Source organism: Mustelus asterias, chromosome 27 (assembly GCF_964213995.1).
Source record: "Mustelus asterias chromosome 27, sMusAst1.hap1.1, whole genome shotgun sequence".
In the NCBI taxonomy this organism is placed as follows: Eukaryota; Metazoa; Chordata; class Chondrichthyes; order Carcharhiniformes; family Triakidae; genus Mustelus; species Mustelus asterias.
Genome location: NC_135827.1, coordinates 42,475,897 through 42,503,584, shown reverse-complemented (window position 1 = coordinate 42,503,584; position 27,688 = coordinate 42,475,897). Strand labels below are relative to the sequence as shown.

General features: G+C 44.2%; 1 protein-coding gene across 1 annotated transcript in view; it reads left to right on the top strand.

The window, feature by feature from the left end:
• The window catches only part of hoatz (HOATZ cilia and flagella associated protein), a 57,358-nt gene extending 41,186 nt beyond the window's left edge, over window positions 1-16,172 (top strand). The window contains exons 5-6 of the mRNA XM_078199159.1: window positions 3,404-3,456; window positions 16,047-16,172. Of these exons, the coding sequence (XP_078055285.1) occupies window positions 3,404-3,456; window positions 16,047-16,116 (123 nt within the window). The 3' untranslated portion in view covers window positions 16,117-16,172. The remainder of the gene's footprint in view (window positions 1-3,403; window positions 3,457-16,046) is intronic.
• Window positions 16,173-27,688: the final 11,516 nt, after the last annotated feature.

Genomic DNA, 27,688 nt, shown 5'->3' with positions numbered 1-27,688 from the left:
TTCAATCTACATACAATGGTGGACGTGCTGTGGGGATGGGGGTAGCTTCAGATGGTACACTTCTTCTGATGACTGAAGGGACCAGCCCGTGAGAGCCAGGTTCTGCCACTAGTGCCACATATGAAGTGGCTATTGGCTGTTGTTAAGGGGTGCTGTTTGGGATATTGGCGCCTGACATCATGTTGCTGGAGCTGTTGATCATCACAATGACACACACTGGTCCACAGGTGAATTTGCCATTTCTTTCTGTTTTTGGTTATTGTCCTCCCAGTATAAAACTTGATGTTTCAGGCCTTTATGCCACGCTTGCAAAAAACCTTGAAGCTTTGGGTGCCCTACTGGTCTTGTGAATCCAGCTACCTCCCGATATGGAATAGCTTTGAGTATGCATCCATCTTCCATCCTGAGAATGTGTCTGAGCCAGTGAAGCCGCCGCTGCCTAATGGATACCAACATATTTGGTGAATTTGCTTTGAGAAGACTGGCACAGTAGTGATTGTGTTCTTCCGTGAGAAGCCAGGAATGCGCTGCGAACAACAAAGATTAAAATTGTTGAGGTTCCTTTCCAGATAGCGGTAAACCATCCATGTTGCACAGTCACACAACTAGGTGCTGAGGACACAGGCTCGTAAACCAGCAAACTTATCCCAATAGATTCATTGCTTAGACAAAGTCCCACTAATTCCTCAGACAAAGTCCCATTAATCCCTCTAACCATGAATATATTGAAATATATGCCATTCAACCCCTACAGCTGTATATTCGGGTAAACCACCCACAGTTCGTTTGGTTGTGAACATATTGACATGCCACGTGGTCCTGTGTTTTGGCGCACGTGTTAAACAGCTTCATAAGTTGTGACTATAATGGTATACACCATTTTTAGATCCCCTTCTAACCTCAACTATTGGTGCACACTATTGGTGCACACTAATCTAAGTGAGTGGGCGAGGGTCTGGCAGATGGAGTACAATGTTGGTAAATGTGAGGTCATCCATTTTGGTAGGAATAACAGCAAAATGGACTATTATTTAAATGGTAAAAAATTGCAGCATGCTGCTGTGCAGAGGGACCTGGGTGTCCTTGTGCAGGAATCTCAAGGAGTTGGTTTGCAGGTGCAGCAGGTAATTAAGAAGGCAAATGGAATTTTGTCCTTCATTGCTGGAGGGATGGAGTTTAAAAACAGCGAGATTATGTTGCAGCTGTATAAGGTGCTGGTGAGGCCACACCTGGACTACTGTGTACAGTTTTGGTCTCCTTACTTGAGAAAGGATATACTGGCACTGGAGGGGGTGCAGAGGAGATTCACTAGGTTGATTCCGGAGTTGAGAGGGTTGGCTTATGAGGAGAGACTGAGTAGACTGGGGCTATACTCACTGGAATTCAGAAGAATGAGGGGAGATCTTATAGAAACATATCAGATTATGAAGGGAATAGATAAGATAGAAGCAGGGAAGTTGTTTCCACTGGTGGTGAAACTAGAACTAGAGGGCATGGCCTCAAAATAAGGGGAAGCAGATTTAAGACTGAATTGAGGAGGAACTTCTTCACACAAAGGGTTGTGAATCTGTGAAATTCCCTGCCCAGTGAAGCAGTTGAGGCTACCTCATTGAATGTTTTTAAGGCAAGGATAGATAAATTTTTGAACAGTAAAGGAATTAAGGTTATGGTGAGCGGGCGGGCAAGTGGAGCTGAGTCCACGAAAAGATCAGCCACGATCTAATTGAATGGCGGAGCAGGCTCGAGGGGCCAGATGGCCTACTCCTGCTCCTAGTTCTTATGTTCTTATGTTGTCTCTTATAACTGTATAAATATTTAATGCATTCCAGTTTGTTTTAGATTGAGCCCTGATGAAGGGTCAGCTAGACTCGAAACGTTGGCTCTATTCTCTCCCCACAGGTGCTGTCAGACCTGCTGAGATTTTCCAGCATTTTCTGTTTTAGTTTTAGATTGAGGTATGCTCTATACAGTCCTTAGCTGTGAAAATATTGGGGTATTTCGGCCTTGCAGATGTAAATATATTGGGCAAATGATGCAGTCAGTCCTTGCAGCTGTGTGAAAAGATTAGGATGATGCTCAGTACTCTGTACCTCTGGAAATGGAGTGGGTTGTTGGACCATCTGTTTTTGTAATAGAGAGTTCATTTGTGAGTGCATTACTGGAAAATTTTTATTTGTAAGTGGAACACAAGAAGCCTGTTTTTAAAGCAAGGTTCCATTTCCCCTCTTACTGCAGTACGTCCCGGCAAATAGAACACTCGTTACTGACCTCTCTGTCATATTCAGACTCAATTTTTCCAACAACCCCTGTTCTGGCCTCTTCCACTTTACCTAGCACAAACTCCAACACTTCTTTGCTCACAGTCACGTCACCTCTCGTCCCATGCTTGCTAACTTTCATTAGCTTCCTGGACCCCATGCATCTATTTGAAGGTTCTCATCCTCGTTTTCAAATCCCTCCATCATCTAACTCTTCCACGCTGTTGGAATTCTCTCCAGCTACATGCCTCAGCCCTGACCCGTTACTCTTCCAGCATTTCCCCCTCCCTTCATTCTATCACTAATCACACCATGTGCAATTGTCTTTAACTGAGCTCTTGGAGATCTTTCCCTGCTGCCTTTGGGCTCTTTCTTTGCTTTCTAAAGCCTGTGCAGGATTGTGTTGTTATGATACCTTCAGTGTAAATTCAATTCTCGTCATGAATAAGTGTTTTTATCGATAGTGAAACAAGTCTCAGAATTCAGACTGTGATTCCATTCTTTGTTCCAGCCCCACTTATCAGCCTTGCACCACCAGCTGTTTGGTTGTGGATATAGCCACTGTTTTCTAAGTCAGCATGTGTACACTGAGAATGCGTACATGTGGAACTCTTGTAGCACAGAGACTCATTGTTCCCGTATCCTGTGAACACAGGGATACATTCTCACACGCTTTGAGCATAGGGACACGGCATTCCCCTGCTCTGTAGTACAGGGACACATCCCCACACAATTCCCATTCTCATATATCTAGTTAAAAAGAATTACTTCAAAAATATTAAGTGATAAACGGAACATCATTGCACCATAATATTTGTCTTTGATACTAATAACTAGGTTAACATTAATGATTTGCTTTACATAATAGCTTCAAACTTGAGTTAAAAGCTGTATGCATTTGACTGGAGACAGGATGAGGGAGAAATTCATTCTGATGTTATGCTTCCTCCATCAACTCCCTGGGGTCAGATAACACTGTGAGCTGCAGGCTGCACAGTATTCCTCAATTATATCTATCTCAGCTTTCACTGTAAACCACCACCTCCATCTCTGTCTCCACATCTGTGAAGAAATCAGATTATTGGCATCTCTGCATAAGGCTGAACATTAGGGACCTGAATCACTTTGAACTTTCTCTTTCACAGAAAGAACAATTGGCTCGACCATACAAACCAAAGACAATGACACAAGCTGTACCGTAAGTCTCTGCTGCTGCTACAGTACAAACACTCTCTTAAAATGTCCATCATTTATCAATAATATGATTTGCATCAACTCTTGAAATATATCAACATTCTATCCCATTTTATTTTAGAGATAAAGAGACAGCATGGTGTAATGGATCAAAATAGTTTCCTTTACCTATGGATTTCATTCCAAACTCTTTTCCTTTCGTTGATCATATCTATTTATTAACAAAGCCATTGTGATTTCAGTTACCTCCTTCTATTGTATCCCTCACTCCCTGCTCAGTTGTACCTTGTAAAGCTCCTTGGGACATTTTGCTGCAAGGTGTTATTACTGTGTAACAGTGTAGGTTTGATGGGCTGAATGGTCTCATTCTTTACTGTAAATTACATGATCCTGTGAGTAATTTGTTGATGATTTTGGTAATTACTGGTTGGGAGAAACAGGAAAGAATGAGGGAAAATGGAGGCTGCAAGGTGCGTATCCATTTGCCACCTCTCAGCCCAGCTCTGCAGCTTATCTATGTCCCTCTGTAACCTGCAACATCCTTCCGCACTGTCTACAACTCCACCGACTTTAGTGTCATCCGCAAATTTACCAACCCACCCTTCTACGCCCTCATCCAGGTCATTTATAAAAATGACAAACAGCAGTGGCCCCAAAACAGATCCCTGCGGTACACCACTCGTAACAACTCCAGGATGAACATTTCCCATCAACCACCACCCTCTGTTTTCTTACAGCTAGCCAATTTCTGATCCAAACCGCTAAATCACCCTCAATCCCATGTATCCGTATTTTCTGCAAAAGCTTACCATGGGGAACCTTACCAAACGCTTTACTGAAATCCATATACACCACGTCAACTGCTTTACCCTCATCCACCTCTTTGGTCACCTTCTCAAAGAACTCAATAAGGTTTGTGAGGCACGACCTACCCTTCACAAAACCGTGCTGACTATCCCTAATCAAATTATTCCTTTCTGGATGATTATAAATCCGATCTCTTATAGCCCTTTCCAAAACTTTGCCCACAACAGAAGTAAGGCTCACCGGTCTATAATTACCAGGAACAGTTTGAGAAACGTTAAGAAAAAGGACATATTCACATTGGAGGAATAAAGGAAACTCGAACTGATCTGTCAGCTTGCAACATCATAACTTTCAAAATTAACCGGGAACGCGAGTGAAGCCTTTTCGAACAACTGATAATCTAGAATCATAGAATAATATGCCCATTTCCATCCAGCAAAGTCAGAATCTGGTGTGACTCTCTCTCTCTGGCCAATGGTGTTATTAGCAGGCAACAGGCCGGGTGCATTAGCATAGGACAGGTGTGATGTAAAAGCATTGGGAAAGGGATAAAGTATAACACAGTTTATATAGTGAGCCAACATATAAACTGGAAATAGTGAGTTAAAGCAGAGGTCACAGCATGGTAGGGTGTTTCTCTCTGTGTCAGTATCAGTGTGTATCTTTCCTGGTGTATATGTCTCTCCCTCTTTTTCTCCATCTGTATTTTTCTCTGTGTACTCCCTCTCTGTCTTTCTTTCTGTGTGTACCTCACTTTTTGTATTTCTGTGTACTCTCTCTCACCGTACTCTCTCTTTCTCTTGTGTGTGAATCAGTCTCTCATCTCGTATTCTGTATATATAACTCTCCTGTCTCTGTCAATGTATGTATGTGCGTGCAGTGTGTGTCCCCCTCGCTTATCTCTCCCTTCCTCATCTGCGTTCCAGATGGTGTTGTTCATTTTAACTCTGTGCTGCTCTATTCCGACATTGAAGAATTTGGGCAGTCGGGAAAGCATGGCCAGACTAGAAACCAAGCCTGCAATTAAATCAGGCGTTGCAGAAAATATTTTCCATTAGAAGGTCCTCTGTCTCTGTGGGTGGAACTTTACGAGATTGATTCTAAGTGTCCAGCTAGCATGAAAATGGGAGAGTTCCTGATCCATTTTTTGAGCGAGTTTTCACACCCAATCTTATGCACTTAGTCATTGAAAAAATGGTGTAGACTGTTTCTAGCTGCTGTTTTTAGCTGCTGTTTCGAGCTGAATTGGGCTTAATTTGCCATGATGTGGAGATGCTGGCGTTGGACTGGGGTAAACACAGTAAGAAGTTTAACAACACCAGGTTAAAGTCTAACAGGTTTGACTCACCTGAAGAAGGGGCTTGGAGCTCCGAAAGCTTGTGTGGCTTTTGTTACCAAATAAACCTGTTGGACTTTAACCTGGTGTTGTCAAACTTCTTACTTAATTTGTCAGCCAGCCTGCCGAGGGAGCTACTGTGCATGTGCAGACCTCTGATTCTGTGCACGCTCAATAACTGCAGGGGCCTGATAGAGAAAGTGAGAGCCTGTCAGGCCCCTGTTACTGCAGACAGCCCCCACCCCCCCACTCTACCCAACCCCCCAACTTCACCCGACTCCCCAACTTCACCCAACCCCCCAACTCCACCCAACCCCCCAACTCCACCCGACTCCCTAACCCCCGACCGCCCCCACCCCACCCGACTGCCCCACCCCACCCGACCGCCCCACCCCACCCGACCGCCTCGCCCCAGCCGACCACCCCACCCCACCCGACCACCCCACCCTACTCGACTGCCCCACCCCACCCGACCGCCCCACCCCACCCAACCCCCACTCCACCTGACCCCGCCCACCCAACCCCCTAACCCACCCATCCCCTCACCCCACTGAACCCCCCATCCCACCTGACCCCCTCCCACCCCATTCAACCCCTCCACCTTATCCAACCCCCCCACCCCACCCATCCCACCAAATCCCACCCACCCCACTAGACCCGCTCACCCAACCAGCCCCCCGACCCCCACCGCCCCACCAGACCCCCTGATCCCCCCCACCCCACTAGGCCCCCCACCTCACCCGATTCCACCCATCCCACCTGACCCCCCCTACCCCACTAGACCCTCCCCCCCACCCCACCCCTGTAACTCTCAGACCCCCAAAACGTGAACAAGGACTCAGCACTTTCAGGAAAAAACAGGAGGAGTTTTTGCTGTCAGCTTGACTGGGGTCTTGTTTCTGAAAAATCATTTCTTAAGCAGGTCAAAGTGGAGAAGCTGAGTTGCTGCAAAAGGCCACTGGGATCAGCATTTTGCAGCTAACTAGATTTGGATAGATTTGGAGGAAATCTGTTTGTAAGTGAGGATTCTCTGGCAGCTCAATGAATAAAGCACTTCAACATCCTTTACATCTTGAGAGTTCAGTTATGACAGCTCGTCCTTCACGGATTCTACATTGGCTCTGGGTCAGTAACCACACTGAATGATAGTGTGATAAACACTAAGCTGACATGAGGTTCCCTGGATGTGACTTGATTGTCATGAGTCGTGAATGAGGTGGACCAAGTGGATCAGGCGGCAGATCATTCCGGGGACAGTGACTGTTGTATCGTAAAGTTTAGGCTGAGTGTGAAAAAGGATGAGGAATGATCCAGAGTAAGAATAATTAACTGGGGGAAAGGCCGCTTCAATGGGGTAAGAATGGATCTGGGCCGAATAAATTGGTGTCCAAGATTGTCAGGAAAAACGGTAGCTGATCACCGGGCTTCCTTCAAAGGAGAGAGAGCGCGGGCACAGTCGAGGAAAATTCCCTCAAAGAGAAAGGCAGGGCAAACAAACCCAGAGCTCCCTGGGTGGCAAAAAGATAACAATTGAGGTAAAGAAGAAAAAGTGTGTTTATGACAGAAAGTACAATGGATCACCATGCTGAAAACATAGAAAACTCAGAGGGGAGGTGAAAAAGAGAAGCAAAGAGGGAGTGTGATAAGAGACTGGCAGCTCACAGAAAGGGGAATCTCAAAGTCTTCTACAGGCATATAGATAATACGGGGAGGTAAAAGGAGGAGTCGGGCGATTAGGGATGGGAAAGGAATTGATGCCTGGAGGCAGGGCATAGCGGAGATGTTAAATGAATATTTTACTGAGAGGGGATATATCTGAGGGTTCGCCCACTGAGTCAATATGGGTAGAACTGAGAAATAAGAAGGGGGAAATCACTTTGATAGGGTGTACTATAGCCCCCCAAATAGTCGGTGGGAACTTGAGGAGCAAATATGTAAGGAGATTACAGATAGCTCCAAGAAAAATAGGGTGGTAATAGTCGGAGATTTTAACTTTCCCAACATTGACTGGGACAGCCATAGTATTAGAGGGTTGGATAGAGAGAAATTTGTTGAGTGTATTCAGAAGGAATTTCTCATTCAGTATGTGGATGGCCCGACTAGAGAGGGGGCAAAACTTGACCTCCTCTTGGGAAATAAGGAAGGGCAGGTGACAGAAGTGTTAGTGAGAGATCACTTTGGGACCAGTGACCATAATTCTATTATTTTTAAGATAGCTATGGAGAATGATAGGTCTGGCCCAAAAGTTGAAATTCTAAATTGGGGCAAGGCCAATTTTGATGGTATCAGGCAGGAACTTTCAGCAGTTAATTGGGGGAGTCTGTGGGAAGGCAAAGGGACGTCTGGTAAGTGAGAGGCTTTCAGAAGTGTGTTAACCAGGGTTCACGGTAAACACATTCCTCTTAGAGTGAAGGGCAAGGCTGGCAGAAGTAGGGAACCCTGGATGACTCGGGATATTGAGGCCCTGGTTAAGAAGAAGAAGGAGGCACATGACATGCAGAGGCAGCTGGGATCAAGTGAATCCCTTGAAGAGTATAGGGGGTGTAGGAGTAGAGTTAAGAGAGAAATCAGGAGGGCAAAAAAGGGACACGAGATTGTTTTGGTAGATAAGGCAAAGGAGAATCCACAGAGCTTTACAAATACATAAAGAGCAAAAGAGTAACAAGGGAGAGAGTAGAGCCTCTTAAGGATCAACAAGGTCATCAATGTGCGGATCCACAAGAGATGGGTGAGATCCTAAATGAATATTTCTCATCAGTATTTACTTTTGAGATAAGCATGGATGTTAGGGAACTTGAGGAAATAAATAGTGATGTCTTGAGAAGTGTACATATTACAGAGAAGGAGGTGCTGGAAGTCTTAAAGCGCATCAAGGTAGATAAATCCCCAGGACCTGATGAAGTGTATCCCAGGATATTGTGGGAGGCTAGGGAGGAAATTGCGGGTCCCCTAGCCGAGATATTTGAATCATCGATAGACACGGGTGAGGTGCCTGAAGATTGGAGAGTGACAAATATTGTGCCTTTGTTTAAAAAGGACTGCAGGGAAAAGCCTGGGAACTACTGGCCAGTGAGCCTCACATCTGTGGTGGGTAAATTGTTGGAAGGTATTTTGAGAGACAGGATCTACAGGCATTTAGAGACGCAAGGACTGATTAGGGACAGTCAGCATGGCTTTGTGAGTGAAAAATCATGTCTCACAAATTTGATTGAGTTTTTTGAAGGGGTAACCAAGAAGGTAGATGAGGGCAGTGCAGTTGATGTTGTCTACATGGACTTTAGCAAGGCCTTTGACAAGGTACCGTATGGTAGGTTGTTGCATAAGGTTAAATCTCACGGGATTCAGGGTGAGATATCTAAATGGATACAAAATTGGCTTCTTGACAGAAGCCAGAGGGTGGTTGTAGAGAGTTGTTTTTCAAATTGGAGGCCTGTGACCAGCGGTGTGCCTCAGGGATCAGTGCTGGGTCCACTGTTATTTGTCATTTCTATTAATGATTTGGATGAGAATATAGGGGGCGTAGTTAGTAAGTTTGCAGATGACACTAAGATTGGTGGCATAGTGGACAGTGAAGAAAGTTATCTCCAATTGCAATGGGATCTTGATCAATTGGGCCAGTGGGAGTTTAATTTAGACAAATGCAAGGTGATGCATTTTGGTAGATTGAACCAGGGCAGGTCTTACTCAGTTAATGGTAGGGCGTTGAGGAGAGTTAAAGAACAAAGAGATCTAGGGGTACATGTTCATAGCTCCTTGAAAGTGGAGTCACAGGTGGACAGAGTGGTGAAGAAGGCATTCGGCATGCTTGGTTTCATCGGTCAGAACATTGAATACAGGAGTTGGGACATCTTGTTGAAGTTGTACAAGACATTGGTAAGGCCACACTTGGAATACTGTGTGCAATCCTGGTCACCCTATTATAGAAAGGATATTATTAAACTAGAAAGAGTGCAGAAAAGATTTACTAGGATGCTACCGGGACTTGATGGATTGAGTTATAAGGAGAGGCTGGGTAGACTGGCACCTTTTTCTCTGGAGCGTAGGAGGCTGAGGGGTGATCTTATAGAGGTTTATAAAATAATGAGGGGCACAGATCAGCTAAATAGTCAATATCTTTTCCCAAAGGTAGGGGAGTCTAAAACTAGAGGGATTTATCCAAGGATTCTCTGGGAGGCAAGAGAAGTGATTGCAGAGCCTCTGGCTCTGATCTTCAGGTCGTCGTTGGCCTCTGGTATAGTACCAGAAGATTGGAGGTTAGCGAATGTTGTCCCATTGTTTAAGAAGGGGAACAGAGACTTCCCCGGGAATTATAGACCGGTGAGTCTCACTTCTGTTGTCGGCAAGATGTTGGAAAAAATTATAAGGGATAGGATTTATAGTTATTTGGAGAGTAATGAATTGATAGGTGAGAGTCAGCATGGTTTTGTGGCAGGTAGGTCGTGCCTTACTAACCTTATTGAGTTTTTTGAGAAAGTGACCAAGGAGGTGGATGGGGGCAAGGCAGTGGACGTGGTATATATGGATTTTAGTAAGGCGTTTGATAAGGTTCACCATGGTAGGCTTCTGCAGAAAATGCAGATGTATGGGATTGGGGGTGATCTAGGAAATTGGATCAGGAATTGGCTAGCGGATAGGAAACAGAGGGTGGTGGTTGATAGTAAATATTCATCATGGAGTGCGGTTACAAGTGGTGTACCTCAGGGATCTGTTTTGGGGCCACTGCTGTTTGTAATATTTATTAATGATCTGGATGAGGGTATAGTTGGGTGGATTAGCAAATTTGCTGATGACACCAAAGTCGGTGGTGTGGTAGACAGTGAGGAAGGGTGTCGTAGTTTGCAGGAAGACTTAGACAGGTTGCAAAGTTGGGCCGAGAGGTGGCGGATGGAGTTTAATGCGGAGAAGTGTGAGGTAATTCACTTTGGTAGGAATAACAGATGTGTTGAGTATAGGGCTAACGGGAGGACTTTGAATAGTGTGGAGGAGCAGAGGGATCTAGGTGTATGTGTGCATAGATCCCTGAAAGTTGGGAATCAAGTAGATAAGGTTGTTAAGAAGGCATATGGTGTCTTGGCGTTTATTGGTAGGGGGATTGAATTTAGGAGTCGTAGCGTTATGTTGCAACTGTACACAACTCTGGTGCGGCCGCACTTGGAGTACTGTGTGCAGTTCTGGTCCCCACATTACAGGAAGGATGTGGAGGCTTTGGAGAGGGTGCAGAGGAGGTTTACCAGGATGTTGCCTGGTATGGAGGGGAGATCCTATGAGGAGAGGCTGAGGGATTTGGGATTGTTTTCGCTGGAAAGGCGGCGGCTAAGAGGGGATCTTATTGAAACATATAAGATGATTAGAGGTTTAGATAGGGTGGATAGTGATAGCCTTTTTCCTCTGATGGAGAAATCCAGCACGAGGGGGCATGGCTTTAAATTGAGGGGGGGTAGTTATAGAACCGATGTCAGGGGTAGGTTCTTTACCCAGAGGGTGGTGAGGGATTGGAATGCCCTGCCAGCATCAGTAGTAAATGCGCCTAGTTTGGGGGCGTTTAAGAGATCCGTAGATAGGTTCATGGACGAAAAGAAATTGGTTTAGGTTGGAGGGTCACAGTTTTTTTTTACTGGTCGGTGCAACATCGTGGGCCGAAGGGCCTGTTCTGCGCTGTAATGTTCTATGTTCTATGTTCTATGTTCTATAGGTTTAAGGTGAGAGGGGAGAGATACAGAAGTGTCCAGTGGGGCAATTGTTTCACACAGAGGGTGGTGAGTGTCTGGAACAAGCTGCCAGAGGTAGTAGTAGAGGCGGGTACAATTTTGTCTTTTAAAAAGCATTTAGATAGTTATATGGGTAAGATGGGTATAGAGGGATATGGGCCAAATGCGGGCAATTGGGATTAGCTTATGGGTTTTTTAAAAAAAGGGTGGCATGGACAAGTTGGGCCAAAGGGCCTGTTTCCATGCTGTAAACCTCTATGACTCTATGATTCTTTATATCTGTCTTTACCAAGGAAGAAGATGCTGCCCAGGCCACGGTGAAAGAGGAAGTCATTCAGACACTAGAAGGGTTTAAAATTGATGAGGAGGTATTGGATAAGCTGTCTGTGAGTGAGGAGCATCTGAGGATATTGAGAGAAGTGAGAGTGGAAATTGCGGAAACATTGGCCATAATTTTTCAGCCTTCCATAGACTTTGGGTGGGGCAAAAGGACTGGAGAAAAGGACAGACATTACACCCTTATTTGAAAAAGGGTGTAAAGATAAACTCAGTGACTCGAGGCCAGTCGGCTTAAAGGCGGATACCCAGCAAGAGCTTGGTGTCCTCGTGCATCAGTCGCTGAAAGTAAGCGTGCAGGTACAGCAGGCAGTAAAGAAGGCAAATGGTATGTTGGCTTTCATAGAGAAAGGATTTGGGTATCGGGATAGGGATGTTTTGCTGCAATTGTATAGGGCTTTGGTGAGGCCACACCTGGAATATTGTGTTTTGGTGTCCTTATCTGAGGAAGGATGTCCTTGCTATCGAGGGAGAACAGCGAAGGTTTACCAGGCTGATTCCTGGGATGGCAGGTCTGTCATATGAGGAGAGACTAAGTCGGTTAGGATTATATTCACTGGAGTTTAGAGTGAGAGGGGATCTCGTAAAAACGTATAACATTCTAGCAGGGTTAGACAAAGTAGATCAGAAAGAATGTTCCCAATGGTGGGGGAGTCCAGAACTAGGGGGTCATAGTTTGAGGATAAGGGGTAAAACTTTTAGGACTGAGGTGAGGAGAAATTTCTTCACCCAGAGAGTGGTGAATGTGTGGAATTCATTACCACGGAATGTAGTTGAGGCTAAAACAATGTGTGATTTCAAGAAGAAATTAGATAAACCTCTTGGGGCTAAAGGGATCAAGGGATATGGAGAGAAAGAGGGGATCAGGATGTTAAATTTGTTGATCAGTCGTGATCAAAAGGAATGGTGGAGCAGGCTTGAAGGGCCGAATGGCCTCCTCCTGCTTCTATGTTTCTATGACAAGGGCAGCACGGTGGCACAGTGGTTAGCACTGCTGCCTCACAACGCCAGGGATCCAGGTCCGATTCCCAGGTCACTGTCTGTGTGGAATTTGCACGTTCTCCCCGTGTCTGCGTGGGTTTCCTCCGGGTGCTCCAATTTCCTCCCACACTCCAAAGATATGCGGGTTAGGTTGATTGGCCGTGGTAAATTGCCCCTTAGTGTCAGGAGGACTAGGAGGGCGGATATGTGCGGTTGCAAGAATAGGGCCTGGGTGGGATTGTGGTCGGTGCAGACTCGATGGGCCAAATGGTCTCTTTCTGCACTGTAGATTCCATGATAAGTGCAGGTTAATTAAGGAAAGCCAGCCTGGACTTTAAAGGAAAAATCATTTTAAAATAACTTGCTGAACTTTTTGGAAGAGCTAACAGAGAGATTTGATGAGAGTAGTGCTGTTGATGTGATGTACAGAGACTTCCAAAAGGCACTTACTGCAGAGCCCCACAGCAGACTTGTGAGAAAAGCTATATCTCTTGCAATATAAGGAATAAAAGGAACAGTCGCAACATGGCTACAAGAAGCAGAGAATAATGGTTAATGGATGTTTCTCAGGCTGGAGGAAGTTTTGTAGTGGAATTTCTTTGGGATTAGTGTCGGGACCCTTGCTTTTCCTGTTGCATATTAATGACAGGTTAAAGTCCAACAGGTTTATTTGGTAGCAAAAGAAGGTTAGATCACATGGTGTGGCTTTTGCTACCAAATAAACCTGTTGGACTTTAACCCGGTGTTGTTAAACTTCTTACTGTGTTTACCCCAGTCCAACGCCGGCATCTCCACAGCATATTAATGACACAGACCTTGGTACACGGGACACAATTTCGAAGTTTGTAGATGATATCAAGTTGGAAGGAGGAGAGTATAGAATTTCAAAAGGACATAGACAAGTTGGGGGCATGGGCAGACAGGCGGCAGGTGAGGTTCAGTGCAGAGAAATATGAAGTTATTCATTTTGGTAGGAAAACCATGGAGAAAAATTCTAAAGGGGATGCAGGAGCAGAGGGAGCTGGGTGTTTATGCGCATCGATCATTAAAGGTGGAAGGACAGTTTGAGAGCACAGTTAATGAAATATTCTAGGCTTTATTAATAGGGTCATAGAGTACAAGAGCAAGGAAGTTATGTTGAACTTGTATAAGACACTAGCTTGGCCTCAGCCAAATAATATTCCAGCTCTGGACACCACACCAACAGGATGTGAAGGCATTGGAGAGAGTGCAGAAAAAAGACGCAAATGTTTCCTAGGATGAGCAACTTCAGTTACGGAGATAGACTGGAGAGGTTGGGAGTGTTTTCCTTGGAGAAGACCAAGAGGAGATTTGATAGAGATGTTCAAAATCATGAGGGAGCTGGACAGAGTAGTTAGGGAGAAACTGTTTCTGCTCATGTAAAGATCAAGAACAAGAGGGCACAGATTTCAAATAATTGACAAAAGAAGCAAAAAAAACATGAAAAGATTTCTTCCCACAGTGAGTGGTTGGGATCTGGAATGCACTGACTGAGAGTGTACTGGAGGCAGGTTTAATCGAAGCATTCAAAATAGAATTTGACTGTTATCTGGAAAGGAAGAATGTGCAGTGCTACGGGGAAAAGATTGTGACTGAGGGAATTGCTCATTCAGAGAGTTGATGCAGACACAATGGGCTGAATGGTCTTCTATGGCTTCAAAGAAAAACCTGGGAACTATAGACCGGTAAGCCTAACATCTGTGGTGGGTAAGTCACTAGAGAGGATTCTGAGGGATAAGATATACAGGCATTTGGAAACATAGGGTTTGATTAGGAGTAGTCAGCATGGCTTTGTGCATGGGAGATCATGCCTTCAAAACTTGTCAGAGTTCTTTGATGAAGTGACCAGGAAGGTTGACGAGGGCAGGGTGGTAGATGTAGTCTATATGGACTTCAGTAAGGCCTTTGATAAAGTTCCACATGGTAGGCTGCTCTGGAAGGTTAGATCACATGGAATCCAGGGAGAGCTGGCAAACTGGATATACAATTGGCTTGATGGCAGAAAGCAGAGGGTAATGGTGGAAGGATGCTTGCTGGACTGGAGGCCTGTGACTATTGGTTGCCTCAGGGGTCAGTGCTGGGCCCATTGCTGTTTGTTAGCTATATCAACGATTTGGATGAGAATGTACGAGGCATGATCAGTAAGTTTGCAGGTACTCTAAAATAGGTGGTATTGTAGACAGTAAGGAACCTTGAAGTTCAGGTGTTCGGTTCTCTAAAGGCGGAGTCACAGGTGGATAGGGCAGTGAAGAGGGCTTTTGACATGCTGGCCTTCATCAGTCAGGGCATTGAGTATAGAGTTGGGAAGTTATGTTGCAGTTGTTCAGGACGTTGGCGAGGCCGCACCTGGAGTATTGTGTTCAGTTTTGGTTGCCTTGCTATAAGAAAGATGTTATTAAACTGGAGAGAGTGCAGAAGAGATTTACAAGGATGCTGCCAGGACTCAAGGGACTGAGTTATAGGGAGTGATTGGACAGGCCATGACTTTTCTCTTTGGAGCGTAGGGACTGAGGGGTGTTCTTATCGAGGTGTATAAGATTATGGGAGGCATGGATAGGGTGAATGCACTCAGTCTTTTTCCAGGGTTGGGGAATCGAGAACGAGAGGGCACAGGTTTCAGTTAAGAGCGGAAAAAATTAATGGGAACCTGAGGAGAAACTTTTTTACACTGAGGGTGGTGCGTGTGTGGAATGAGCTGCCGGAGGGAGTGGTTGAGGCAGGGACATTGACAACATTTAAAAGGCACTTGGACAGATACATGGATAGGAAAGGTTTAGAGGGATATGGACCAAATGCAGGCAAATGGGGTTAGTATAGATGGGCATTTCGGTCGGCATGGACCAGTTTGGGCCAACGGGCCTGTCTCTGTGCCGTAGATTATATGATTCCATGGGTGGCATGGTGGCACAGTGGCTAGTACTGCTGCCTCACAGCGCCAGGGACCTGGGTTCGATACCTGGCTTGGGTCACTGTCTGGAGTTTGCACGTTCTCCCCATGTCTGCATGGGTTTCCTCCAGGTGCTCCGGTTTCTTCCCACAGTTTGAAAGATGTGCTGGTTGGCTGTATTGACTCGAACAGGCACCGGAGTGTGGCGACTAGGGGAATTTCACAGTAACTTCATTGTAATGTTAATGTAAGTCTTACTTGTGACTAATAAATAAACTTTTAACGTGAAGCCCATTGGCACTCTGTGGGGCCTGCAGCCTCCAATCAGTAATATTTACGTGGTGATTGAACTCACGTGGCAGAATGATTTTAGATCAGCAGCCTTGGTTTGGTGTTTAGTTCTCCTTTGCCAAGGGAAAGCTGTCAGATCTGTGATTATATATCAGTCTGATGTCTCTGTGCCCATGGACATTAGGAGGCAATTCGCTGCATAACCTGTCCAATCCGATTCCTTCTAGAAAACCAGCTCACCCAGAGGTCAGCAGCGAGGCTGAGGAGACCTATCGGGTCTTGAAGCAGTTGGACTGAATGTTTAACAAATTCTCCAACAACAAAGAAACGTCTAGGAGAGGATGAACTCAATAAATACTGAATTTTCCTTCAGCTTTACTGATTTAATTGCTTATTTGTCTGTCTTGTAAAGTTCTAATTCCACATTTCTGCTGTACATCAACCAACTGGCACAAGGCAGGTGTCTGGGCAGCTGCTGTGATTTACTGAAGTTTATTATTTCAAGAGGCAAGGCGCCATTTTCTTTCTCAGACAAGCAGTGATTCCACCTGTATAAACCGAGGTGGTAAATGTTGCAGACAATTTGACCTTGGGAGGAATCACAATCAAGGCCAATCCTGCTGCCATCAGTTTCCACACACACTCACATGCTCACTTTCTGGAAGGAATCAGTGGGAAAGAGCAGGACCCCTTGTCAATGGGTCAGTGTTTTTTTAACCAGAGGCGAGATTTAAAAAACTTTGAAAAAAGTCACATTCGCAATACCTCCCTTCAGGCGCGACCTCACTTACAGCTTGATGTTTCGTGTGGACAGGATACAGTCACGTACCAAACTTACTGATCCACGGTGCAGCAACTGCTTTGAGAATGTGTAAAGTCGTACATTTCGTAAAGAATTAGCTTTACCTGCGGGTCACTTTGAAGGAAGGATGGTCAGATTGAGGCAATGGTAACTGACCCAAACCAGAAGATCCTGATTTAACCCTTGTGCTGACCTTGTTACTCTCAGCAGGGCTGTAGCAGGATATTACAATACGCTCACATACATTGGGTCTGGCTTTGTATTTCTCATTACTGCCCCCGTGGGTTTCCTCCGGGTGCTCCGGTTTCTTCCCACGGTCCAAAGATGTGCGGGTTAGGTTGATTGGCCATGCTAAAATTGCCTTTAGTGTCCTGAGATGCGTAGGTTAGAGGGATTAGTGGGTAAATATGTAGGGATATGGGGGTAGGGCCTGGGTGGGATTGTGGTCGGTGCAGACTCGATGGGCCGAATGGCCTCTTTCTGTGCTGTAGGGTTTCTATGATTTCTATGAACTCTGGCTGAACGCTGCTTGTGGATGTATGAGCTGAGGGATAGAATTGGAGTTCTCTGCAGTGGTTCCATGATTTAGTCGCGTTCCGATCACTGAGGTAACACAAGGAACAGCGATCAACTAGACGATGTTGAAGGATGACCTATTTCACTGTCAAATAATTTAAGAGGGGAATCTAATGATGAAACATTATTTTTAATGTTCCCCTCAGCTATTCCACAGTGACATTTGTTTAAAGAGTTATGGTATATTGGGCTGCCTTCGTTGCCTATTCCCCTTCATGCTGGAGTCTGATTATCCTTCAGTTCCTGAGGGAAAACAATATGGAGTTTTTACATTATCCCGAAGTTAATTTTTTGGCAGTGAAGCCGGTGTAGCTTTGCGAGGCTATTTATTTATAACTAAACCAAGGATTCAGAGGCTTGATAACTACATATTTTCTGGGAGTCTATGAAGTGGCTCAGTTCAACGACCCGTTTGGAAAACAGCATCAATAAGCCCTAGGAAACTATTGGCAAAAACAATTTCAAAGTAAAATTCCCCCCTGAGCACACACCAATAGCAGAGCAAGGAACCAATGTTACCAAATCACACACACTGTCTCTGGGACCATAGCTCACTGTCAGGTGTCTGTGTCAGTATGACTCAGTGGTAGCTCTCCAGGATATCTACATCAAAGCCAAACATTCTTCCCTCATCTCACACCAGCACTAAAACTGATTATTGGTGACTCATTCCGTTGCCGTCAGTGTGACAATGCCAATGTTCCCCTATACAGCAACAGTTAATGTGTTTCAAAGCAATGTGTTGCACCGTGCACTTTGGAGGTTTATAGAGTCACACAGTATCGAAGAGGCCTTTTGGTCCATTGCGTTTCTGAAAGATGTCAAAGAGGCTTACATTAAAGGCAAATTCATTTTCTCAATATAAAACCAGCTAAAATGTCTTTTAAAATCCTACCCGTGAACTCACTTCCATGTATTTCACTGATTGTGACGTTACCTGAGTTAGTTCCAAAGCATAGGTGGTGTTGGGTGAAAATTAGCCACACAGAAGCAGGTTGTAAATAGTCACCATTTCTCAATATGTGCCAAAACTGAGAGAAACATCTCGACTGGGAAAGCTGCCTGTCATGAAATAAACTGATGCGCAGTTAGAAAACAAACTCCACTCTTCATTTTTAACATTTATTCTCAGGGTGTGGACTAGAACAGAGTTTATTGCCAATCCCTAGCTTCTCTAAAAGGGTGGTGAGTGTTCTCCAACTATTGCAGACTGCGTTGGAACTGAATGGCTCACTGGTTTAGAGTCAATCCTGTTCCTGCAGAACTGGAGTTAAATATCATCAGGCAGGTTAACAAAAACATGCTTTCTTCCCTAAAGGGCATAAATTGCTGTGTTTTGGCTATGATTTTATGACGAGTCAACAGGCTTTTATCCCAGATTTCTTTATCGGAATTATCCTCAAATTCTGAAACTCACATGGTGGAAACATGGCAGCCAGTTTCACTCAGCAAGATGCCACACACAGCAATGTGATCATGACCAGTTAATCTGTTTTTAGTGATGTTGATTGGCCGGGTCAGTGGGGCAACGTCCCTGCTCTTCTTCGAAATTGTGCCATGGAATCTTTTACATCATCAGAGTAGACAGAGGGACCTTGGTTTAATGTCTCATCTGAAAGGTAGCATCGATTGGTGCAGCATTTCCTCAGGACTGCACTGGAATGTTAGACCAGAAGTTATGCTCAAGCCCTGAAGTGAGAATTGAACCCATAACCTTCTGACTCAGAGCAAGAGTGCAACCTACAGAGATACAGCTGGCATATTGTATTGTTGATGGAGCTGTTCTTGTAAGATGTTAAACCAGAGCCCTACCAGACCAACTTTGCCTCTTAAGACAATTCCCTTATCTAGTGAATCTTCTCTGAACTGCTGCCAGTGCAAGTATATATGTAAGGAGGGCATCTATCATAAATAATCATGGCTCTGGACTACAACATACGTGTTTCAAGAGCAACTTGGTCTCCTTGGGATGCTGGTTAGCTCTGTTGGCTGGGTGTAAGTATGAACCAGATCAGTGCCAACAGCACAGGGTTGATCCCAGTTCCAGCTGGAGTGGATCTTGGAGCTGCTTCATGTGGTAGAGATCACGGCGCTGTGGCTCAGACTGCCCTTGGACAGAGAACTGAAAAGATGTAAGGTGACTAAAACAGCAGCACTCTAGGTGCAGTTTCACCAACATCCTGTGCATTTGCAGCAGGTCTACCTTTCTTACATACTCCCTCCCCCTTGCAAAAGAGGGGCTCGAGACATTCAGCGAAGCCCCGGAAACTGAAGTCAAATTTGAGAGAAAATCCACAGCCAGGTTTTCCAGATCTTCAGCAGAGCTTAAAAGATGGACCGGGAAATGGTCTTTGAATCATCTGACTGAAGCTCTTCAAACTAACAGTTAACTTGAACTTCAGGTGAGAAGTAACCGCTGTTAAATCCAGAGAATTTAATCCGCAGAAGGGAGGGTTTCCCAGGGAGATAGAGCAACAGATGGAGGAGCTCCCCGGGGAGGCTGTGTGCAGATGTGACTGAACCACTTTCCGTATCTTGGGAGCCTCATAACAACAAAAGACTGATACAAGCAACAAAATTCATCATCACCTCCAATGTGTTAACTCAGTCTATGGCCAACCAAGGGAACGAGTACTTGAGGATCAGGATCTCACTGACTAAGGTAATGGTTCACTGGGCAGCAGTCATCCCTGTGCTGTTATTTGCTTTGGAGACTTGGCCAAACTACAGCAGCCACCTCAAAGCACCGGAGAAGCGCCACCTGCACAGTGCCTTTTCAGGTTTTTTCAAGGAGTCACATATGCTGTAAATAAAGGGGAACTGGTGGATGCACTGTGTTTAGATTTCCAGAAGGCATTTGATAAGATGCCACATCCAAGGTTATTGCAAAAAAAAACAGCTCACGGTGTGGGGGATAACACATTGGCATGGATTTAAGATTGGCGAGCAAATAGGAAACAGAGTTGGCATAAATGGGTCTTTTCCTAGTTGGCAGGGTGTGACGAGTGGTGTGCCACAGGGATCAGTGCTGGGACCTCAACTGTTTACAATTTATATCAATGATTTAGATGAAGGGACTGACAGTATGGTTGCTAAATTTGCTGACAACACAAAGATAGGCAGGAAAGTAAAAGGACACAAGGAGGCTACAAAAGGAAATGGATAGATTGAGTGAGTGGGCAAAAATATGACAAGTGGCATATAATGTGGACAAATGTGAAATTGTCCATTTTGGCAGGAAGCATAAAAAGAGGCTTAATTTGCTAAATGTTGAGACTTTGCAAAGCTTTGAGGTGCAGAGGGATCTGGGTGCCTTAGTGCATGAATTACAAAAGGTTAGTACAGTGTTACGAACTACGCTGATGTTAAATACAAGGATATCCCAAACCCAGAAAGATAATTTGGAACACTGGTTCATAGTGCGGTGTATGTGGTTTTTTTGGTACTTGGGTCAAAATACTGGAACCCCCTCCCTAACAGCACTGTGGGTGTACTTACACCTCAGGGACTGCAGTGGTTCAAGAAGACAGCTCACCACCATCTTCTGAAGGGCAACTAGGGATGGGCAATAAATGCTGACCTAGCCAGCGACGCCCATGTCCCATAAAATGAATTTTTAAAATATGTGAGGAACGATGTACAACCCAGTGAGGAAATAGTCCAGTTGTTGTGCAAACAATTCATAAAGTACATTTATTAAGTTAAAAACAAAAATACACATGACAAGAAGGACTATAGTGTTTTACAGCACCTAATGATACTGGTGGCTGGGCACGCATCATTTTACATGGAATTATCCCTTGGTCCCCAAAACTACTTATATTCACCTGAACTCTGAGACACTCTTTCCCCCCCAAAAAATCCAATATTAAGTAACTCTAATGAGCTAAATCCAGGAAATAATTACCACACACAGGTTCAGGTGGCCGTGTCTGTGAAAAAGTCTTCTGGTTCAGTGAAGGCAGAAAATGGCTGCAACTTGCTGCAGTTCTGATGTTAGCTGTCTCTCTCTCTCTCTCTCTCTTTGTGTTCTACAGTTATACCATTTCTTTCACTTTGATTTTTTCCTCCTGTGGATTTGGCTTTTGACAAATACATGTCAATTTTCTTATCTCTCCATTATGAAGTTACCCCTTCTCCAGCCCCATTGTTTTCTCATGTGTAAAACACTTACTTTCCACTGGTAGGCTAATTCTCATCTCCTCATTTCTCCAAATATCTGCCTCCAATCAACTCCCTGCTTTTACTTTTTTTAATCTTAATTTTCCTCAATTCTTAATAACAGCTACAGCAAGTAATGAGGAAAGCTAATAGAATGTCATCATTTATTGTGAGGGGAATTGAATACAAGTGTAGGTAGATTATGCTTCAGTTGTACAGGGTACTGGTGAGACCACATCTGGAGTATTGTGTACAGCACTGGTCTCCTTATCTAAGGAATGATGTAAATGCAATAACAGGTCTTATCAGAAAAAGTTGGATAGGCTGGACTTGTATCCAGTGGAATTAAGAAGAATAAGAGGGGACTTGATCAAAACGTTTAAGATCCTGAGGAATGTTGACAGGGTGGATGTGGAGGGAATGTTTCTTCTTGTCAGAGAATCTAGAATTAGGGGTCACGGTTTAAAAATAAGCGGTCACTCACTCAATTTTAAAGTAGAGAAATGTTGTTGCAGTTGTATAAGGTGTTGATGAGACCACATAAGAACAAAGAACAAAGAAAATTACAGCACAGGAACAGGCCCTTCGGCCCTCCAAGCCTGCACCAACCATGTTGCCCGACTTAACTAAAAACCCCTACCCTTCCGGGAACCATATCCCTCTATTCCCATCCTATTCATGTATTTGTCCAGACGCCCCTTAAACCTCACTATCGTATCTCCTTCCACTACCTGCCCCGGCAACGAGTTCCAGGCACCCACCACCCTCTATGTAAAAAAAATTGCCTCATACATCTCCTTTAAACCTTGCCCCTCGCACCTTAAACCTATACCCCCCAGTAATTGACTCTTCCACCCTGGGAAAAAGCTTCTGATTATCCACTCTGTCCATGCCCCAAAGGGGCATCGAGTATTGTGTCCAGTTTTGGTCTCCTTATTTGAGGAAGGATGCGGTGGCATTGGAGGCAGTTCGGAAGAGGTTCACCAGATTGATTCGGAGATGAAGGGGTTGACGTATGAGGAGAGATTAAACAGTTTGAGTTTATACTCGCTGGGGTTTAGAAGGATGAGAGGGGATCTGATCGAGGGATATAAAATTTTAAAAGGGATTGATAAAGTAAATGTAGACCAAATGTTTCCTCTTATGGGGCAATCTAGAACACAAGGTCACGGGTATAGGTTGAGAGGCGGTAGATTTAAAACTGAGATGAGGAGGAACTACTTCTCGCAGAGGGTGGTGAATTTGTGGAACTCGCTGCCCCATAGCGCGGGGGAGTCTGAATCGTTGAATGGTTTCAAGAAGGAGTTGGATATATTTCTAATAAAAAAGGGAAAGAGGGACATAGGGAATAGGTGGGGAGGTGGATTTGAGACCAGGGAGAGATCAGCCATGATCTGATTGACTGGCGGAGCAGGCTCGAAGGGCTGAATTTGCCTAATTCTGCTCCTAATTCCTATGTTCCTGTGTTATTATGTAAGACAGAGATGAGGAGAATGTCTTTTATCTCAGAGGGCTGTGAGTCTCTGGAACTCTTCTTCAAAAAGTAGTAGAAGCAAAATCTTTGGATTTTTTAAGACAGAACTAGATAGATTCTTGATCAGCGAGGGGGTGAAAGGTTATAGGAGGTAGGCAGGAATATGGAGCTGAGGCCACAATCAGATCAACCATAATCTTATTGAAAGGTGGAGTAGGCTTGAGGGACCAAGTGGCCTCCTCCTGCTCCTAATTCTTATGGTTGTATGAAGGTTTGTAGATTCTCCAAATCTGGGGACCAGAGAGAAAGTCCAACAGCAACATCCTCTCCCAAACCACATTCCCAGCATTGAGACACAAATCATTCAAAAGCAGCTCTGCTGGGCAGAACATATTGTTTGTACGCCTGACACCAAACTCCAAAAGCAATTACTCAACTTGGAGCTCAGTCATGGCAGGTGACTCCCAGGAGGGGAGTGGAAACCCTTCAAGCAGCTCTGAAGAGATCCTTGATGATTCATGGGAGTTCCTGGATTGTGACCATCCAAAATGGAGGAGGTTAATTCGGGAAGACATTAAAAACATTGGGAGAGTTTATTGGTATTGTGCAGAGCTGAATTTGAGGTGTCAGAGAGAGTGCACAAACCTCCTAAGAACCCATCTATCCAACCCATCAAGCAACAACTGTCCCACATGTGGCAGAGTCTGTAGATGGAGTTTGCCTTGATCAGCCAACTCAGAACCCATCAAAAGCGAGTGGAAAGAAAGTTATCCTCAATCCTGAGGGACTGCCCAAGAGGAGTTCTCCTTTCCCTTAGTTTTCCAATCCAATTTTTTCACTCCTTTTAAATTAATTTTACTTACTTTGACCATTACCAAAGTGTTGAATCATATTCCCGACTTTTCAAGTCAGTTTTTCCGTGGATTATGTGTCAGTGCCTTGATTATTTAAAATATGTTGTTATATTCTACTGTCCTCATTAACTATTTCATGTCATGCTATTTGTCAAGTAACTGTAAATATCTGGGAGCCATTCTTCAGAGCAACTTCATCAGGTATTTCCTATTGTTCCTTCATATCCAGCATGTGGAGATGCTGGTGTTGGACTAGGATGGGCGCAGTAAGAAGTCTTACAACGCTCGGTGAGATACTCCGAATTAAGTATGACACTCATTCCATCTACTCCGAAAGCTCCTGATACTAAATAAACCTGTTGGACTTTAACCTGGTGTTGTGAGACTTCTTACTGAAACTTCATATCAAGATGGTTTGCACTGTTAACGCTGGTTAAACATTATGGGTTGTCCTTTATATAATCTGAAATGATTATTAGTTGTCTCTGTATGGTGTTCTCCTGAGGAATAAGGGATGATGCAAAGTTAGCTACAGATACTTTCAAAGCGAGTTCACAATGCTCAAGGTTATGACTGAGAATGATTATCAGGCCAAGCTAGAAGCGCAAGGCTGGGACACCTTTCCGAGCCAGATCATTTGGAAAACAGGAAGAAAGCAATTGTTAAACAAGAAAATAGTTGTGAGCAATGTAGGGAGCAAACGTTCAAACACAAATCACAGTAGCCATCAGATGCAGTCCTGTGGGAGCACTTACACACTGCATGTTGAATTGCATCCATCTGCTGTGGCGCCGGAGGAGTCGGACAGCAAACCCGCAGCAGAATTCAGAGAGGATCAGTAACATCAGAGATATTAGTGAGGTTTTATTCCTGTTCTCTGGGGACAACACTACAAACTGAAGCCTGGACAAGTAGATTAAACTCCAGTTGCATCATCATGAGAATTAAGTATGACACTCATTCCATCAATAAAGTGCAACATTTCAATTAGATTTATATATAGCAGTCCCTGTGGGAACATTAAAAATCCATTTTTATGAAACAAACACATACGCAAGTAAATAAAACACAAATGTGAATTACCCACTGGGCTCATTTGCAGTATTTGAAAGTAAGGTCAGTATTTATTGCCCATCCCTAATTGTCCTTGAGAAGGTGGCGGTGAGCTGCCTTCTTGATCCACCATGGTCCATGTGGTGTAGAAACACTCACAATGCTGTTAGGGAGGGCGTTCCAGGATTTTCACCCAGTGACCGTGAAGGAACAATGATATATTTCCAAGTCAGGATGGTGAGTGGCTTGGAGGGGAACTTCCAAGTGGTGATGTTCCTAGGTATCTGCTGATCTTGTCCTCCCAGGTAATAGAGGTCATGGGTTTGGAAGGTGCTGTCGAAGGAGCCTTAGTGAGTTACTGTAGTGCATCTTGTAGATGGTACACATGGCGGCCACATTGCATCAGTGATGGAGGGAATGAATGTTGAAGGTGGTGGATGGGGTGCCAATCAAACAGGCTTTGGTGGACAGGCTGAAAACCAAGAGAGAGTCACACAATTAACCAGGAGATTGGGTCACGCACAGAATAGCTAACATTGTCACCAGCAAGATGGTTAATAGTCGGAAGGGTTAATTGCAGGATAATGAATAACCAACTGATTGTCTCACACACAATAGTTAACACCAGATAGAGACTGGATCGGTGGGATATAGAACATCATCTAGTTCCAGATGTCAAACATATGTGACTTTCTCTCCTTTCTCCTGGTTGCTGTCCATCCATCACTCAGGGATTGTTTTGTTTATTCCATCACATCCCCATCAAGCATTCTCTGTTTTTCAGTTATTTAACAAATATTTTATCCCGAGTTGGAAACATTCTTTTATGTGACATTCAACAAGTCAACAACTAAGAATAAGTAAAAGATATATACCAGTGGTTCCCAAACTTTTTTCACTGGGCTGTACATTCGGAATAAAAATTTGCTCGTGCCACACCGAATTTTTTATTGGTAAGAAATACATTCAAAAACAAAAAACAAACAACTCCTAGCAGTGCTTGATTCATAACATGGAACACAACTACTTTATAATATGATCATGGGACATCCAGAAAGTATAAAACAATGCTTGTTTAAACCATGTTTAAATGTTTCTTTGATTGTCCTTGAATCTTCCCGCCACACTTGCCATCCTCTCTTGCCGCACCAGTGTGGCGCGCCGCACCTTTTGGGAACCACTGAAATATACAGATTCTTCATGGGAGACAGCAAAGCTCCTGGAGTGGATAGTAAATAATCCGCATGAATTGAAGTTGTGATTAAAGGCGATGGTAATAAATGGAAAATATTCTGTCTCGGAAACAATAACTGTTGAGATCTGCTCTGGGACTGCAGCTGTCCTCAATGACTGAGTGCTACACAGCAAGTTGACAATACTCATTATTAACTTTGCTGCTGACATGAAGCAAGTGGGCAGACAGCAGATAAAAAGATTCATTATCTTCAGAGATACTTGGACTAATTGCAAGGATTGACTGTGATACATCAGGTGGATCTTAATGCAGATAAATATGAGTTAATACGGAAAGGAGAGCAGTAAAGAACGTTTAACAAGAAATAGTCCTACCTTAAGGAAAGAAAGAAGTATTTAAATAGCACTTTCTGCATCCTCAGGAGATGTTTGTAAAGAGCTTCTCTGAAATGTAATTCTAATTGTTCTTTGCAAACGTGGTCAATTTATGCAGAGCCAGGTCCCAAATATAACTGTGAGATTAATGACTAGTTTGCGTATGTGTTGTAGGTTGAGGGATAAATGTTGGTCAAAATCCTGAGGAAAATTGTCTGCTTTTTCCCTTTGTTTACTGGGAAGCAGTTCCCAATCTGAAAGATAGCACCTCTGACAGTGCCGCACTCCCTCTGTACTGCATGGAACCTGTGAGACTGCTGAGTTGGACACATGATTATTTGGGTGTGTGAGGGTCCTCTTATAGAGTCATAGGGGTTTACAGCATGGAAACAGGCCCTCTAGCCTAACTTGTCCATGTCGCCCAGTCTTTACCACTAAGCCAATCCCAGTTGCCCGCGTTTGGCCCATATCCCTCTTTACCCATCTTACCAATGTAATTGTCGAAACGCTTTTTAAAAGACAAAGTTGTACTTGCCTCTGCGACTACCTCTGGCAGCTTGTTCCAGACACTCGCCACCCTGTGTGTGAAAACATTGCCTCCCTGAACCCTTTTGTATCTCTCCACTTTCACCTTAAACCTATGCCCTCCAGTTTTAGACTCCCCTACCTTTGAGAAAAGATATTGGCTATCTAGCTGATCTGTGCCCCTCATTATTTTATAGACCTCCATAAGATCACCCCTCAGCCTCCTACGCTCTAGAGAAAAAAGTCCCAGTCTATCCAGCCTCTCCTTATAACTCAAACTATCAAGTCCCAGTAGCATCTTAGTAAACCTTTTCTGCACTCTTTCTAGTTTAATAATAGCCTTTCTATAATAGGGTGATCAGAACTGTACACAGTATTCCAAATGTGATCTTACTAATGTCTTGTACAACTTCAACAACATGCCCCAACTCCTGTAGTCAATGTTCTGACCAATGAAACCAAGCATGCCGAATGCATTCTTCACTACCCTGTCAACCTGTGACTCCACTTTCAAGGAGCTATGAACCTGTATCCCTAGATTTCTTTGTTCTATAACTCTCCCCAACGCCCTACCATTAACTGAGTAAGTCCTGCTCTGATTTGATCTACCAAAATGCATCACCTCACATTTGTCTAAATTAAACTCCATCTGCCATTCACCGGCCCACTTGCCCAATTGATCAAGATCCCATTGCAATCCTAGATAATCTTCTTCACTGTCCACTGTGCCACCAATCTTGGTGTCATCTGCAAACTTACTAACCACGCCCCCTATATTCTCATCCAAATCATTAATATAAATGACAAATAACAGTGGGCCCAACACCAATCCCTGAGGCACACCGCTGGTCACAG